The following is a 14,778-nucleotide window of genomic DNA, read 5'->3' as shown; positions in this document are numbered from 1 at the left end:
TAACTACAGACGACTTAAATCCGAAACAGAGGAGGGTCTCTGCGTATGAGTCATGGCCCCGTGACTGACTGACCTTCATTTTTATTTAAAGAGAATAGTTTCTTCTGTTAGCGTTTTCGCTTCATAACGCCACTGGCAATTGTGACGTAATGGCTTGGATCCAGTGTGCAGTGCACAGTATTGTCGATCTAGAAATTGTATTGAGCAAATGGAGTCAAATCATAGCATTACTACTGTTTCAAAGTTGGGTGTGACATATTAAAGCAATGATGAAATGTGCACAAAGTGCACAAGCTATAGTGGACAATCAACCTCGCTGAGGGACATTATATACGTACATCGCATAGATTTCAAGACGTGCCTTAATATAAATATCAAATTCAATCACGAAAATATACTGACATTTGTGGGGTTCCTGGCAAGTTTTTTTTTACTTGTTTGTAACCTGTAATAGTAGAAAGCGTTGAATTTGCGATTACTGTTATTTTAGAATGTAACTAAGATACTTTTATAGTACTTTATTCTAGATAAGATATACTCGTAACTCTTATAACGTGTTGAGCGTATGTTTTCTATGGTTGTTGAAAACACTGTCGTAGGGAGTCTCTCTCTACAAACTCTAGTCTGAATGACATTTACGGTAACTACAAATGTTCTCATTTTTTTTCACTTATCTGAAGTTAGCTTAGATAATCATGTTTGCTATGATGAATTGTCTACAATACTTTCTCTCATTATTGTTTTTAAAGAAATTGCAATTATTGTTATACTTGACAAGAAAATACATGTAAACAGCTTCCTCATAATATATACATGCAAGAAGCGAGATGAGTAGACAATCCTAAGAAAACACAATCGAAAAGGAAAGTTGTGGAAAAGGTACTTTAGTCTAAATCTGAAAAATTTACTGCAAATTTATGATTTTAGACTTCTTAAATTTTGCCATCGTTTGCATCGAATTAAGCGTGTGTCAAGAATACATACTGTTCTTTATTCACTTCATTATTTGCAAATTCATTCTCGTTCTCATAGAAACTTAAAAATCCGAATTCAAAACAAATATTTTCTGTAATCTCTATAGTTATTTCAATTTCTAAGCCTTTCGTGTCGCAAAAATACGAAACTTTACAAATTTTCGCTAGATAATATCGTTGTTATACACGATGATGCCGATCTGGAACTTGGGAGAATAAAAAGAAAGGTGGTAGCTCTGCCGGACATAAGACTTAAATCTATAATTAATTCGATTTAATGAAATAATTATATTTACTATATTTGGTAAAATAGTATTTACTAATGGAAGTGCTGCGGATTATATATTGTGCTTGCACATCGAGAATTGCGCTTTGTGACATGTGCACATGACAGTTTAAGCAGGATAAGTTAGTCATTTATTAACTATTGTGATAGGTGATTGTATTCTTGTTTTCTTGGATTACACAACTAAACAAGAATCTTGTTTAATTTCAAGGTCATTTAAGAGGTGAAGTGAGGTCACTAAGCGAATTAAAATAAGTAAAAAATATGCGTTTGCGTGGGTTAAAAGTTCTATCCGAGGAAATCTGTCTTCAAAGAACTAATGTTCCAGCAAAGGCAGTTCTTTCGTGAATCAGTTTGTTTTTCTTCTCTTGCGAGTGTCTGACAAAGCAGTACTTCGTTGAATTAACAAACCAGTTCGCCTACGAATTTCCACTTTCTTTATGGAAAAATGCCAGATCTTCGCTCTCGTTCATTCATTATTCAAGACATTACGTGAAATTGCCTCAATCTGCTAATGCAGGACTGGAAGGAACTACATCAGACTTTGCTGACCGATCTCGTTTCTCGCTAGCGAAATGCACAGCGTGTCCTGGGATCGAATCGCGATGAACGTTTTTGTTGTATACTTTGATCCATGATTATCGTCGGTGCACTTTTCCTGGGTATTTGATACTAGAAATCGTGGCAAGTCAAAATGGTGATTGAAAGTGGAAAATGTGGCCCAGCAGAGGCTTGAACCCGGAATGGTAGAATCTCGCAGCAATGTTCAGTTGCGCAGAGATTCATTTAATTTGAGTAGGGGAAGGACATAAACTTCAGGATAAAACTAATTTCCGTAGCGTCAAACAAAAAAAGTTAAGAAAACAATGGATACTGAGGAGAGCAGAATGACACTCTTGTCTTCCCTTGAGAATTTTAGGGGAGGGGACAGAGTGAATTGCCCCTCTCCCCAAAGTCTGCACTATTCAACCCAACTGGCCTTATCAAGTCATGGCTTGTGAGAATACTTAATTTCACTGCAACTTTCCCGTAGTCATGTAACTAATGCATTTGGAATTATGTATTATAAATAAAACTTTTGAACAAAGATTTAAAATTAATGACTGAAAATGTGTTGTGACCAAGATTTCATTATATTTGCTGGTAAGCTAATAAAACAGTTGTTTTAGAATAATGTGTCTTTAGCCTCCTTGTAACACTGCTAGCAACAGAAGCTTGAGAACAATAGAATATTTAACGACTTGGTTCACCATTCATGTACTTCTACACGGTATAATACCAAAGGTATTGTTTACAATGGAGCTTTTTTTATCTTACGTTCATCGGAAAACTTGTCAATAGCTAATTTATTGATAAGACTTTATCTTTTTCCTTAGTGCAAATTGAAATTTTATCTTTCAACCATTCAATTACTGTCAATATTGAGAAGGTTATTTAGGTTCTTACAATATTATTGCATTGCATTTTACAATTCGTTTTGTATTATTAAGAGCTTTGGAATTCTTACTGAGACACATAAAATTATATGAGTAGATCGTCGCTTTACCTAATACCTGATACAGAAATAGACCCATTCAGGGTTGGAACAATCCTAAATGTACTGAATTCTTCTGCACAGTTTCTTCCTCTTTCCTTGCCTTTAGCCCATGTGAAGCAGCTGGTGGCCTTGTTTTGTGGGAGCGCTTTCACTTCTTGGGCCAGACGAGGGTCATTCTCTGCCCATGACCTGTGGCATTTGATTACATTCAGATAACTTTTTTGTTGTTGTTAGAAACACATTAAACAACTTACAGTATTCTTATTTTACAAATATAGGGTGTTCCGTATAGGACGCCGAATTTGAATCGAGTGCTATTGTTTTGTTTCGAGGTTGGCAGACCTGTTCTTACCAATGTTGGCATCAATTGTCATGCCGATTAATGTAGCCTCAATTGTTTTGACTCGTTTGTTGTGGTTTCCTTCCGAAAATCCTCGAATAATCCAGGAGCGTGAAATCCATCCATTCATCCGCTGAGAACGACTGTCTGGTGTGCGTTTTGGCAGTTGGAGTGCGATCTTACACCCTGTGATTTCTTCTTATGGGGGGTTGTGAAATCACAGGGATACGCCAACAAACCACGAACCCTTTTGGAACTGAAGGCGGAAATCATACGGGTGATTGGAGGGATCGGGACAGACATCTGCGAGAGGGTTATCAATAATTTTGTTGAGCGTATAAAAACATGCAGACTCAGTAGGGGTGGACATGCCTGACATTGTCTTTCATGGGAGATGTTACTGCTTACATATATGTGAAATATAACTATTTTCATGATATTTTCCCTATTTTTATTTAATTTTCTAATTCGGCGTCTTATACGGAACACCCATTATAACCCGCACCTTAATTTTGAAGTACAGGCAATGGATAATGCACATTTTCCACACGAGAATGCAGCACATGCACATGTAACGCAATCATATTTGCAAGAGAAACTCCTTGTATATAGATTACTACATACGAATTTATGTAAACAGAAATTGAATATATTTGTAAAGAAAAACAAGGCTTTAATTATTTAATGAAATGATGAAGGAAGCATTACAATAAAATTAATAATGATTCATTCACAGAAATATCTTTTCCCAATTATTCACGGTTCGTTCCACCACTGGCTAAAGCTTAACGCCACAACGGAGAAATGCGGGAACAGAACTTTTGTTGTCTGCGTCTATTGAAATCAAATAGTGTAACGCCCACTACAGGGAACCGCGCGGAATTTCCGTGCCAGAAGTCTGCAGGTTATCGTCTGTTGCCGCGTTTCTCCGCGACTCAGCTTAATGTTCCTTTTCCGCGTTACAAGCTGCACGTGTCGCTTGTCGCTCGTACTGTGCTGTTTTCTCGTGCATCGTCTCGCCTCGATCTATTGGTAGCGCATGCGCAGTGAATTCTTTTCTACAGACTAGATGGGGGGCCTTGTCGCTTCGGTGTGAAACCCCCTTGTAGTTTGTCGCTTCGGTGTGAAACCCCCTTGTAGTTTGTTGCTTCAGTTTGAAAAGAGCATTCACAAGCGACAAGCGACAGGTTCAGCTTGTCATGTCGCTTCGGTTCGAAAAGTTGCATTTATTTGTGAAGATTTGTTTCCAAGAGACTTATCGCTTCGGTCTGAAAGCTCCAAAAGCGACAACATGGGAACAGAAGGAAAAAAAATACGAACCGTTAAGCTCAGTCGGCAGTTTTCAAATTGACCCAGTGGCGATTTGGGAGCGCCTGCTTGAAGTACAGACCTTGTACTATAAGTATGGGTTTTGTAGTTGAGGCGACGCGCTATGTCCTTAGCGTGTGGATGCGGTATCATACTTAGCATTCATCGTGAGTTGGAGCAGTTCTGTTGTATATTCCGAGGGCTCGGCCATTGTCACGTGGCGAGCATTATTCAATGGGAAAAGAATGCGATCCCATGGGTGCGTGGCACTTATTACCCATCGAAGCTCAGTTTCTTGGTGGAAGCCTTTGTTTGAGCAAGTTTTGTCCGAAAAGCGCGCTCGGTGGGTGGAGTCTTCGGCGAGTTTTTGGATCAATATGAGCCGCCAATTTCTCCCGCTGTGCTAAAGGGGGAACACGCGTTGGGATAGGGAGAGCTGTGTCGTTGCATGTCGTACGGAAGTGCATTTATATACGCGGGTAACTGTCAGTGTTAGTTTTGTGATGCATTCCTCTTCAGAGATCTTGCGAACATCATGTGGATTTTGGACAACTACAATACGATAGTCGGCGATATATCGGCGGTTGCCACAAATGGGTTAGAAGGAAAGCCAGGCTGTGCATTAGAGTAGCCCCTGCCACCTGCCCCCCCTTTTACGTTGTTTCAAGGAGCCTTCTTAACATGTGCCTACTTTTTAGTAATCTCTTGTAAAGTTTCTACAGTGCAAATAAAAAATGCCATACCCGGTTGGAAACCACACGGTTTACAATGTGAGTATTGTGCATGTTGATGTAGTGGTTTATTTATAGCTAAGCATGCCTTTTACTATTAATGTGTTCTCTATTCGGAATCTTAAGTTGGGGACAATATGTGTGTGCTTTTGTGTGTACCTTGAAGTTAAAGTTTGTTTTTAAGTACAGTTTATGCACAGGCTAATCGGGATCCGAACCACTATATGCGTCGACCGAGTATCAAACCCGGGACCGCTTGATTACAAGGCGTCGACGTTATCACTACGCCATAGGGGAGGCCTGCATTATCTTGAAATAAGTGTACATATGTAGATGAGAAATTTACTCATAGCCTCTCTAAGTTTGGAACAAATTTTCTCTTTGCACCATGGTCAGAATTTTCTTACAGCAAACATTCCCCCTCGCGAGTTCCAAAATTATGTAAGACATGTTTTTTTTTACTATTATTGTATATAAATGTACCATTCACGTAAAGAAAATTCATTTCAGATACAGGCAAAGAATCAGATACCCGGGTTTCGTTGTCCCTAGTAAAATATTTCATACTTCCCTCTCCAGCACTTTATTCCTCCATCCTGTGCCGTCTATTTGAAGTGTAATATGTGTTGCCTGCCTACAAGGATGTAGACTGTCATGTTTAATTTGATGAACTAGATCCACGTTTGGTGTTTGCTGTACATATATTTGGCTCATTGCCTTAAGTTTCTTATTGAGATGCAGGAATAAGAGCACGAGGAAGCAAGGGAAATAGATTAGGGCGTTATAAAAGTTTTATTGAAATTATATATTTTTATTATAACTTATTGAGACATATTTTACAAAGCTATTGCTTGAACCTATTTTGCGTGGAACTGGAATTGATATATCTGATCTTTGTCATCAGAGCCCTATTGCTGTTCCAAGTCAGAACAGACGGTATGTGTAAATCACTGCAAATTTGTGATTCATTGCTGAATCAGTTTTCGTTTTATCGATGGTAGTAATCTTATTGTTAGTGGCAGCAGCGATTGTCACTAATGATAAACCTTGTTTAAGCTCTTGTAGTTAGGCAACCTGGAAGCTTGTTGTTGGTTGCATGCATTGCATACATAAGGATAATTGTTGTACACGCTTGTTCAGATAAAGTGGTACGTACTTCAACTGTCCAACCTTATGAAATGTGCCACTTTATGTGAACAGGGGTGTACCGAAACTAGATTCTAGATAATTTGTTATAATAATAGGTTTTATCATCTACCGCCCTCTTGTTTCCCCAATTTTCTATCCCACCACGTAAAAACATACATTCAATCTAATAAAACCATATCGTCACGTTACTTTCGAAATAAAGAAAATATATGGGACTGGCACCAACTTTTCTTTATTAGCGAATGAGAAGCAATAAATGCTTTCGTATGGTACGGTTTACCTCTATTACTCATAGTGAAGTAAGGTTCGCAGCAAAAAATAGATCGGGGATTTAATGATATTTTATGGTTTCCACGTAAAGTGCACTGGGGTAGAAGTTAGTGTAATTAAAGTTCTCATCAATTGAGAAAGCTTCCCGTGCCACTTATGGTATTACTGAAATTGATATATGCATCTCTCCAAACACATGTACACACCTTGAGTCGCGAGAAACAAGACACGCAAAAATATTGACGACTGCGGTTGTCCGTGGCGCCAAACGCAAACTCGAATGCCCAGACGACTTCCAGAACTTTGGTACCGGCTGTATTAGTAAACACAATTAAAGGTTTGAGCTACTAATGAAAATCGAATCCGGACCAAGATTGCAAGATGGTAACTTCTAGGGTTTTATCATTCCAAAGGCCAGTGGCGTACGTAAAAGTGGCGGTTTGCATATTTGCGGGTAAGAGGGGTAGTAAAACGGGCTTTTTTGAACGACTGTAGTGCCGAAACTACACACCAACGAGGAAAATGTTACTGAGAAAAGTTGTTTAGATGTCGTCTATACGTTCCTGTGGTCCGTGGCGCCATTAAAGTTACACCCTTGTGGTCCGTGGCGCCATTAAAATGACACCCTGTATATATATATACATATATATACGGTAGGTAAGTATATATTAGTATAGCACTGGCCATCGAGAACATCAGTGTCCGTGTTGCACGTGTCAGTTTGGAAAGAGAATATCATCGATAACGAAACGTGATGATTGTTCTCAAGGTGACTTGGTCATTACTGGTTGGAAAGGAATTGGCAAGCAGAAATACTGGGTTATCAGGCCCAAAGCTATGACAGCCTTCGCAATTCGTGACTGCAACAATTATGGTACAGGAATCTCTCACACCTTGAAAGAACGTCGCCAGAAGGGGGGCTACAGGGGAGTGTCACCTATTTAGATTCACTGCCAGATAACAACCATCGTATTATAGCTTTTTTTAGCAAGTTATTCCGGAGATGTTTTGGAAGAACAAAAGCAAATCCTGGTGCTTTAATACTGAAACTGAGGAAGTAGAGGATCGAGAAATATCTGTGGAAATCGCACTCTTTGAACACTGAAAGGGAACGCATCGCGGTTGATTGATCACCGACAGCTGGAGTTTGTCGACTCTCACCTTTCCAGAATTTTCCAGTTTGGTGGTTCGCGAATCAATAATTCACTTTGCAATTTTCCTAGCTATATTTGTCCAGCCAGCGTGACTGAGGACTATGAACCATACTGATATACATTTGATATTGATCTCGATTCAGCTCGATGTAATTTGAGCCTTGAACCTGACTGATAATACTAGCTCTTAGACAATCCCTTGAAATCGAAACTCGACGATATACAGCAAAATTTACTCTTAAATTTATGAAACCAAGAAAAATGGTAGAAATCGCTTTGTCAAGTGCCTACTTTTAGTACCTTTCCAAATCGTATTTTGCCATCTTGTGCAGTGTATTCCCCCACTCCAGCTAAAACTTGATTTGTTCTATGTCCATTCTGGTTATTTTGTCACTTTTCTTCTTATCAAGGTGAATCGCAAATCGCAACAGTGAGTAACGATGAACTGAAGAAACAGATGCACACGAAAAACCTATTTCTTTGCATTAACCAAAAATGTTTGGTTGAGTTTTTAGTAATCATGAAAAAATGCATTGTAGCTTTCACTAAACTTGGTAATTTTAAATAAATTATTTGCTTCTACTCAAATGTGCCAGATCTGCTCAGAATTACTAAAATAACATTTTGATTGTCAAGTTATGTTCGTTGCCTGTTTCCAGAAATGTTTAACCACCAGTAGCTATATTGTGCTTATTTTAAACAAACTTTTATTCCTGATTACAACGACACATCCGTGCTTTATACAGGATTCGAACCTATGATGTGGATTTGTATAGCCGTAGAAGCCAGAGAGAGGTTTCTTCGAGTGACGCACCACACGAGAAATAGTGCTGGGAGTCACGAGTGAAAGATCCCTAAAACAAAATTTGCGTTGTAGATCGGTATATTGCCGAAGAGTGGGTAGAAGGTACGTTAGGATACTTTCTCTACAAAGGGATGCCATTTCTCAAATCCCACCCCCTTTATTTCGCACTCTGTTATAGAAGTTATATGGAAAGTGAAAAGTTGTTGTTGAAGAAACCCTAGGACAAGTTGACAGACTGCATATCAAACAAGTTTTACGCAAGCAAACTGTAGCGTAATGATTAACTTTTACACAAGCTCCAAAGAATCTAATGATGAATGTAATGAAACGCTACGTTTTTATGCAATCTGCGAATATGTAAAGTAATGATTAGCTTTTACGCAACCTGCAAAGAATGTAATGTAAGGATAAGATTTTACGCGAACTGCAAGGGATGTAATATAACGATAAGCTTTTGCACAAGCTGAAAATAATGTAGTTAAACGATAATATTTTATGCAAGCTGCAAAGAATGTAATCTAACGATAAGATTTTACGCAAGCTGCAAAGAATGTAATCTAACGATAAGATTTTACGCAAGCTGCAAAGAATGTAATCTGACGATAAGATTTTATGCAAGCTGCAAAGAATGTAATCTGACGATAAGATTTTATGCAAGCTGCAAAGAATGTAATCTGACGATAAGATTTTATGCAAGCTGCAAAGAATGTAATCTGACGATAAGATTTTATGCAAGCTGCAAAGAATGTAGTGTAACGAGAAGATTTTATGCAAGCTGCAAAGCATGTAGTGTGACAAAGATTTTAAGCAACCGCAAAGAATGTAATGTAACGAGAGAAGCTTTTACATTCGTCACTTTTATCAATGAACAGTGGGAAGGAATCAGCTGATCGTAAAGTCGCAACGTTGTGCAACGCTGGAACTAGTATTTTTCCATGGCTTTTGCGGCTAATATCCTGCACGCAGGGGAAATCAGCTAAAAGACCATACTTGTGCGTCGATAACAGAGATAACTCATTGTTTATCTGGTGGCGACACCTTTTCTGAATTTCTCATTAACCTTTACATCGCTGCCAATGCAGCTGTAATGCGGTCTCCGGCCATCATGGATTCTGCTCCGCGCAGGTTCCAGCCGGAGGGATGCTGTTCATCTCGCTTCGTCGTGACGTGTTGTACTACAAAGATCGTGAGTGTCGCCGGGGTCATATCACTGCACAGCGACCGTTGCTGATTTTGGGTGATGCCTATATTCAAGGTTCTATCACAGGTTCTATCTGCGAAGCACAAGGTACACAGATCTCATTCTTAAGCTCTGCTTGTCGTGGCGTTTAGTTTTAGTGATGCTAATTCGCTTTTCTGTTTAAACATGCTTAGTTCGTTATAGTTACTGTCTCGGTAAGCCCTAAATAGCACGAGAATGCTTGACAGTTCCTCTTATAGTGCTTTTTCGTCTGTTGGAAAGCGTTGTGTTCGTCCGATATCGTAGGAAGTGTAATAGCAAGAAATATAATCATTTATTGATTTGGTTTAATTTACTTCGCTTTTCTGCCACTTTTGGTTCATCGCGAGGATGAGTGATGGTATGATGAATTTGATGAGGGGATACTCGCAAAGAACACTCATGCTCAGGCCGGGATTCAAACTCGGGACACCTGGTTTCATAGCGCGGTGTGCTCCGCCTCGTAAGTCGGCTGCAATTATATTTTCATGGATAAAGAAATATGTATCTCCGTTTAACATCGCTTTTTTCTTGTGACAACTTGAATACTATAAAAATTGAATTCAATATTCAAATAGAATTTATTCAGGCTGTACAGCATTCAAATAATCAATTTTATGATAACTGGAAGATTATAACTAATGCTAACGAGAATAACGTCATCAAGTCCTTACGTTCATTGTATTGACGAGAGTGAATGATGATGGAATGTGAAGACTATGAAATGGTCGGGATTTGAATCCGGAACTTTCGGAGGCGAGATCGTGAGTCGGAGTACTTAAGTGGGCGGAGCGTGTATTAGAACTAAAGAGAAACTTGATAAAATTTTAAACTTGGCAAATTCTAGTTGGTTAACACTATCGCCTTGTACTCAAGGGTTTTCGAACCAGTCCACTTTAAACTGAAGATTTTTTCATTTGCTGCAAGTCAATGATAGAAACACCAATAACTCGCAAACTGAAATGTATTCTGGGGTATACGGATTTTCTTAACAACCAGAAAGTGTCTGTTTGAGTAAAGTCTCTATCGAACGGTCTGTCGATAAATATGCAAACACAACACTTAGTTGCATGCCGGTGCCTACGAAAACATTTTTAAGGACATAACTGAACACATTAAGGGCAAGAAGAATGCCAAAATCGGCGTGTCGGTATGTTTCGAAAAACAAGGTATTCCCTTGTGGCATGCCCAGTAAGATATATGGTATCGATTAGTGCTCGAGCGATTACGCAAGCTAGTTCCGCAACCTCAGCTCCAACGTTTCTTAGTCATGGAGCAGTTAAAGAATAGCGCTGCTTTTACAAGAGAGATTGCTGTTAAGCGATCATTATGTAGGTACTATTGTCGCAATGCTTCAAAAGCTACATCCAAGGTCGTTCCATTCTTAAAGGAACTCCAGATTATCCCATTGGCATTTGCGACGGATCAATTTGCTAACGCTAAAGGACGTGGTAGCACATGTCTTAATTCCAGACGAAGAATTCTAAGGCAAAAAGTGTAAGTGCAGCATTGAGCTAGGACTTGAATTTTGGCATATACGAAAGTTCAAAAACCATCTATGTTGAGTTATTTAATGTTCCATATTTACTGAAGACCAGTCTTTAATATGTATGGTCTTTGCGTCGCTTTCTGCCACTTTTCGCTAATCGCGACGATGAGGATGAACTGAAATGTATGAGAGAGAGATCATTCAAGACCGGGACTTGAACCCGCTACCTTCGATAGCGATATCGTGGATCTAACACAATGTGTTCGGTCACAGAGACGGCGAAACCTGTCTCGAGAACGAGACTAATAAAGATAAAATCGAAAAACGAGAAATCTCGAAAAAAATGCAAAGGAAGATTATCATGTAGGACCGAAATTAGTTTGTCTTAAATACCCATTGACGTACATAGAGACTATACACAGATATCACGGGCTCAAAAATAGATCGCAAAAATCTTTATTTCCTCATCCATTTCTGCAGCTGCCGGGATGGCACTTGTAATATATGCTGCGTACTCTTCCAGCCATTTTGCATCTCATTCTAGACATGTTATGAGGACGATGTTAAAGAATTGTTAGTTCATTATAGCTACTCGATTACAGCCTTCACTGTAACGGTAATTGCACCTAGAAAATAGATCACAGAAAAATAATAGTATTCGCCAAATGGGATTTGAACTCTGAAATGCTATAACTACTTCAACTTACTTCGTAAGTAAAAGTTAAACAAACCTACGAAATGACTATTGGGTGGCCGCGGTGGCTCAGTCGGTAACGCGTCTGACTACCATGCTCAAGGTCCCGGGTTCGATCCCCGGCCGGTTCAAATCCGGGAACTTTTCTAACGGTGGAAGCGGCCCCGGCGCCCACCCAGCGTCGAATAACATGGGTACCTGGGGGAAACCCTGGGGGGTAAAGGCGGTCAGGGGCGTGATGCTGATCACATCACCCCCACTCACGACCGGATCAAGAAAGTGTGGGGCGTTACCCTCACACCCCCTATACGCCTTCATGGCGTGGTGCTATGCACAGGGGGAACACTTTACCTTTATCTTTTTACGAAATGACTATTGTTGCAATGCAGCTTAACAATGGAAAAGACTTGAGCTGCATCTATCGAATACGTTATATAAGTTTCAAAATGGCTGAAAATTCGTATTATAAAGGGAATCATTGCAACGTTCTTCAGTACTGTTCTGTTATTTTCCATGCTTCGAGATTTTATACCATAAGTGACCTAGCTACTTTGTTCAGCAATTCGACTAAACAATATCGGAAGAAACATTGCTGGCCAATGTATTGTCTGGAGCGGTATGTGGATGTACCGACCCTAATTCAAAGAATGATAGAAGAGGTGCTCCAGTCGTCAGAGCCTCTTTACGCTACAACTTAGGCCGAAATCAAAGTTCATTGTATTATGGTTCGACCTTGCCAGAATCCGGAAATGAATCTTTTTACGGAGGTACATTTCCACCACTTCGGCAGGTTCCAATTATCGCCTGTGATCGTCACGCGCTTATAAATAGTGAAGTGAGGTAGCGCAGAAAAGGTTGAGAGTTGGAATCAATATCGATTAACGCTAAAAGGGGTGTATTTTCTGCAACCTTTAGTCTCTAAAACAGTGTGTTATTAGTGAACGAAGCTTCCCATTAGAATCAAAATTCTAAAAAGAGAAAAAAAAAAACTTCATTAGTTGTAAAGCAGATAAATATTGAAATTTCTGGGTATTGAATGCTAAAGTTTTTTTTTTCAATACAAATTGAATGACAACCACCTTCATAGATGATTGCAAGGACTACGCTTTCAGCAGAGGAAAGGAAAAGGTGACGGTAGGAGACTCTTAATAGAAGAGGGAGAGGTTAGGATATAGAAAAATGTATTATTGTAAGGTATGTACGTACAGTTGTACTGCTCAACCTGTGATGTTGTTTTAAGTATTTGGCACATCTTTCTTGAATGAGCAGATTTTAATTTCCCCAGAAGAAGACCTTCCCAGCGATTTATCATCCATGTTGGAGATGAGTGTCTACAAATGTTTTTACTTTTGTGTCCTCTCCTTTTTAATGTGTTGTGTATGTTCTGTGCAGGTCCCTTTACAACCTGCATTTTTAACCTTTCTCAAGGGGCTTTTTACACCCGTTTTTAAACTCTCAGGTAAGGCATATACTGAAGCCTGCAAAATGGCCACATGTGCTGAGGCACTCCAAAATTTTAACTCATGCATTCGAGAAATATATTACATTCCATAAAATCTACTGATCGGACCAACTTATCGTCCACTCCTCAAAAAAACCCGAAAACAGGTACTCAAAATGAGGAAACAGACATTGAAGAGACAACATAAAATACCACAAGACACGATAAATGATTAGCAAAATCTCAACGATGCATTAAATGAACTCACTCCATCAGTATTATTCATCTTGGTGATTCTCTGATCCATGCAGAACTAGAACCTTCTGCACAATTCTACCCATTGCTTCAGGTCCTGAGCTTGACGTCTCTATCCTCTTATCCCTAAGTCGCTCAAATCCTCTACAATCTCCTGCCATGTTTTCCTACGTCTTCCTCTTTTTCTCCTTCCGCTTGGATGTTCTCCTCTCATGGTCCATTCCGTTCTCTAAATATCTGCGGGGTGTAAGGGGTGACCCAAATATCAACTTCCCTTCCACGCAGTACAACCCTGGACTGCATTTTGCAGACTAGAGAGCTCTGGCGCCTGGATTCTCAGCCATTACGATCCTCTGTGGAGCTCGTGTTGTGCGTCCCTAGATGTTTGTGATTGTCCTTTCATGCTATCCTATCGCTATTCCTCATCTTCGCGATTAGCCAAAGGTGGCAGAAAAGCGAAGTAAAATAAACTCAATCAATCTAAATATGTGTTACTATGGCGTGCTTACCATATAGCCCGTAGAATGTTGAGTTGTTCTGCTTCTTTGTCCTTCGTAAGATCGTCTTTTATCATGTTGCTAGTTCACTCTGGTTTAGCCATGCATGCCTGAGATATACACTGCAATTGGCTTTACTACTGCTGAACCAGTTTTCTTTGATTTTTTTTTTACATGTTTGTATCGCATTTCATGTAGACGCAATTCATAGCAACATACTTATATGTCCTTGTAATTTTTCTATAACCTTTTCCAAATCTAATTTGATCTTATTCACAATATTCTGTTGAAAACTAATATTGGAAGTTTTATCCTCAAGAATGTAATTCTATTACAACTCGAACTTTTGAAATTTGGAGAGAGATGAATGGCCGCGGTGGCTCAGTCGGTAACGCGTCTGACTACCATGCTCAAGGTCCCGGGTTCGATCCCCGGCCGGTTCAAATCCGGGATCTTTTCTAACGGTGAAAGCGGCCCCGGCGCCCACCCAGCGTCGAATAATATGGGTACCTGGGGGAAACCCTGGGGGGTAAAGGCGGTCAGGGGCGTGATGCTGATCACATCACCCCCACTCACGACCGGATCAAGAAAGTGTGGGGCGTTACCCCCACACCCCCTATACGCCTTCA

General features: G+C 39.7%; 1 protein-coding gene across 9 annotated transcripts in view; it reads left to right on the top strand.

The window, feature by feature from the left end:
* LOC145978921 (calpain-A-like) overlaps window positions 1–14,778 on the top strand; it is a 185,783-nt gene that overhangs the window by 100,953 nt on the left and 70,052 nt on the right. The window contains exon 1 of one of the 9 annotated variants that reach the window (XM_083111905.1): window positions 4,857–5,215. The exons of 7 other annotated variants lie outside the window; for them this stretch is intronic. In XM_083111905.1, the coding sequence (XP_082968031.1) occupies window positions 5,180–5,215 (36 nt within the window). In that variant the 5' untranslated portion in view covers window positions 4,857–5,179. Of the gene's footprint in view, window positions 1–4,856; window positions 5,216–9,699; window positions 9,843–14,778 lie in introns of those variants that run through there. One more of the 9 variants, XM_083111904.1, reaches the window with a different exon arrangement.

The sequence above is a fragment of the Lepisma saccharinum genome, chromosome 25 (genome assembly GCF_977018435.1).
Source record: "Lepisma saccharinum chromosome 25, izLepSacc3.1, whole genome shotgun sequence".
Lineage (NCBI taxonomy): Eukaryota > Metazoa > Arthropoda > Insecta > Zygentoma > Lepismatidae > Lepisma > Lepisma saccharinum.
This window is presented reverse-complemented; position numbering and strand designations above follow the sequence as displayed.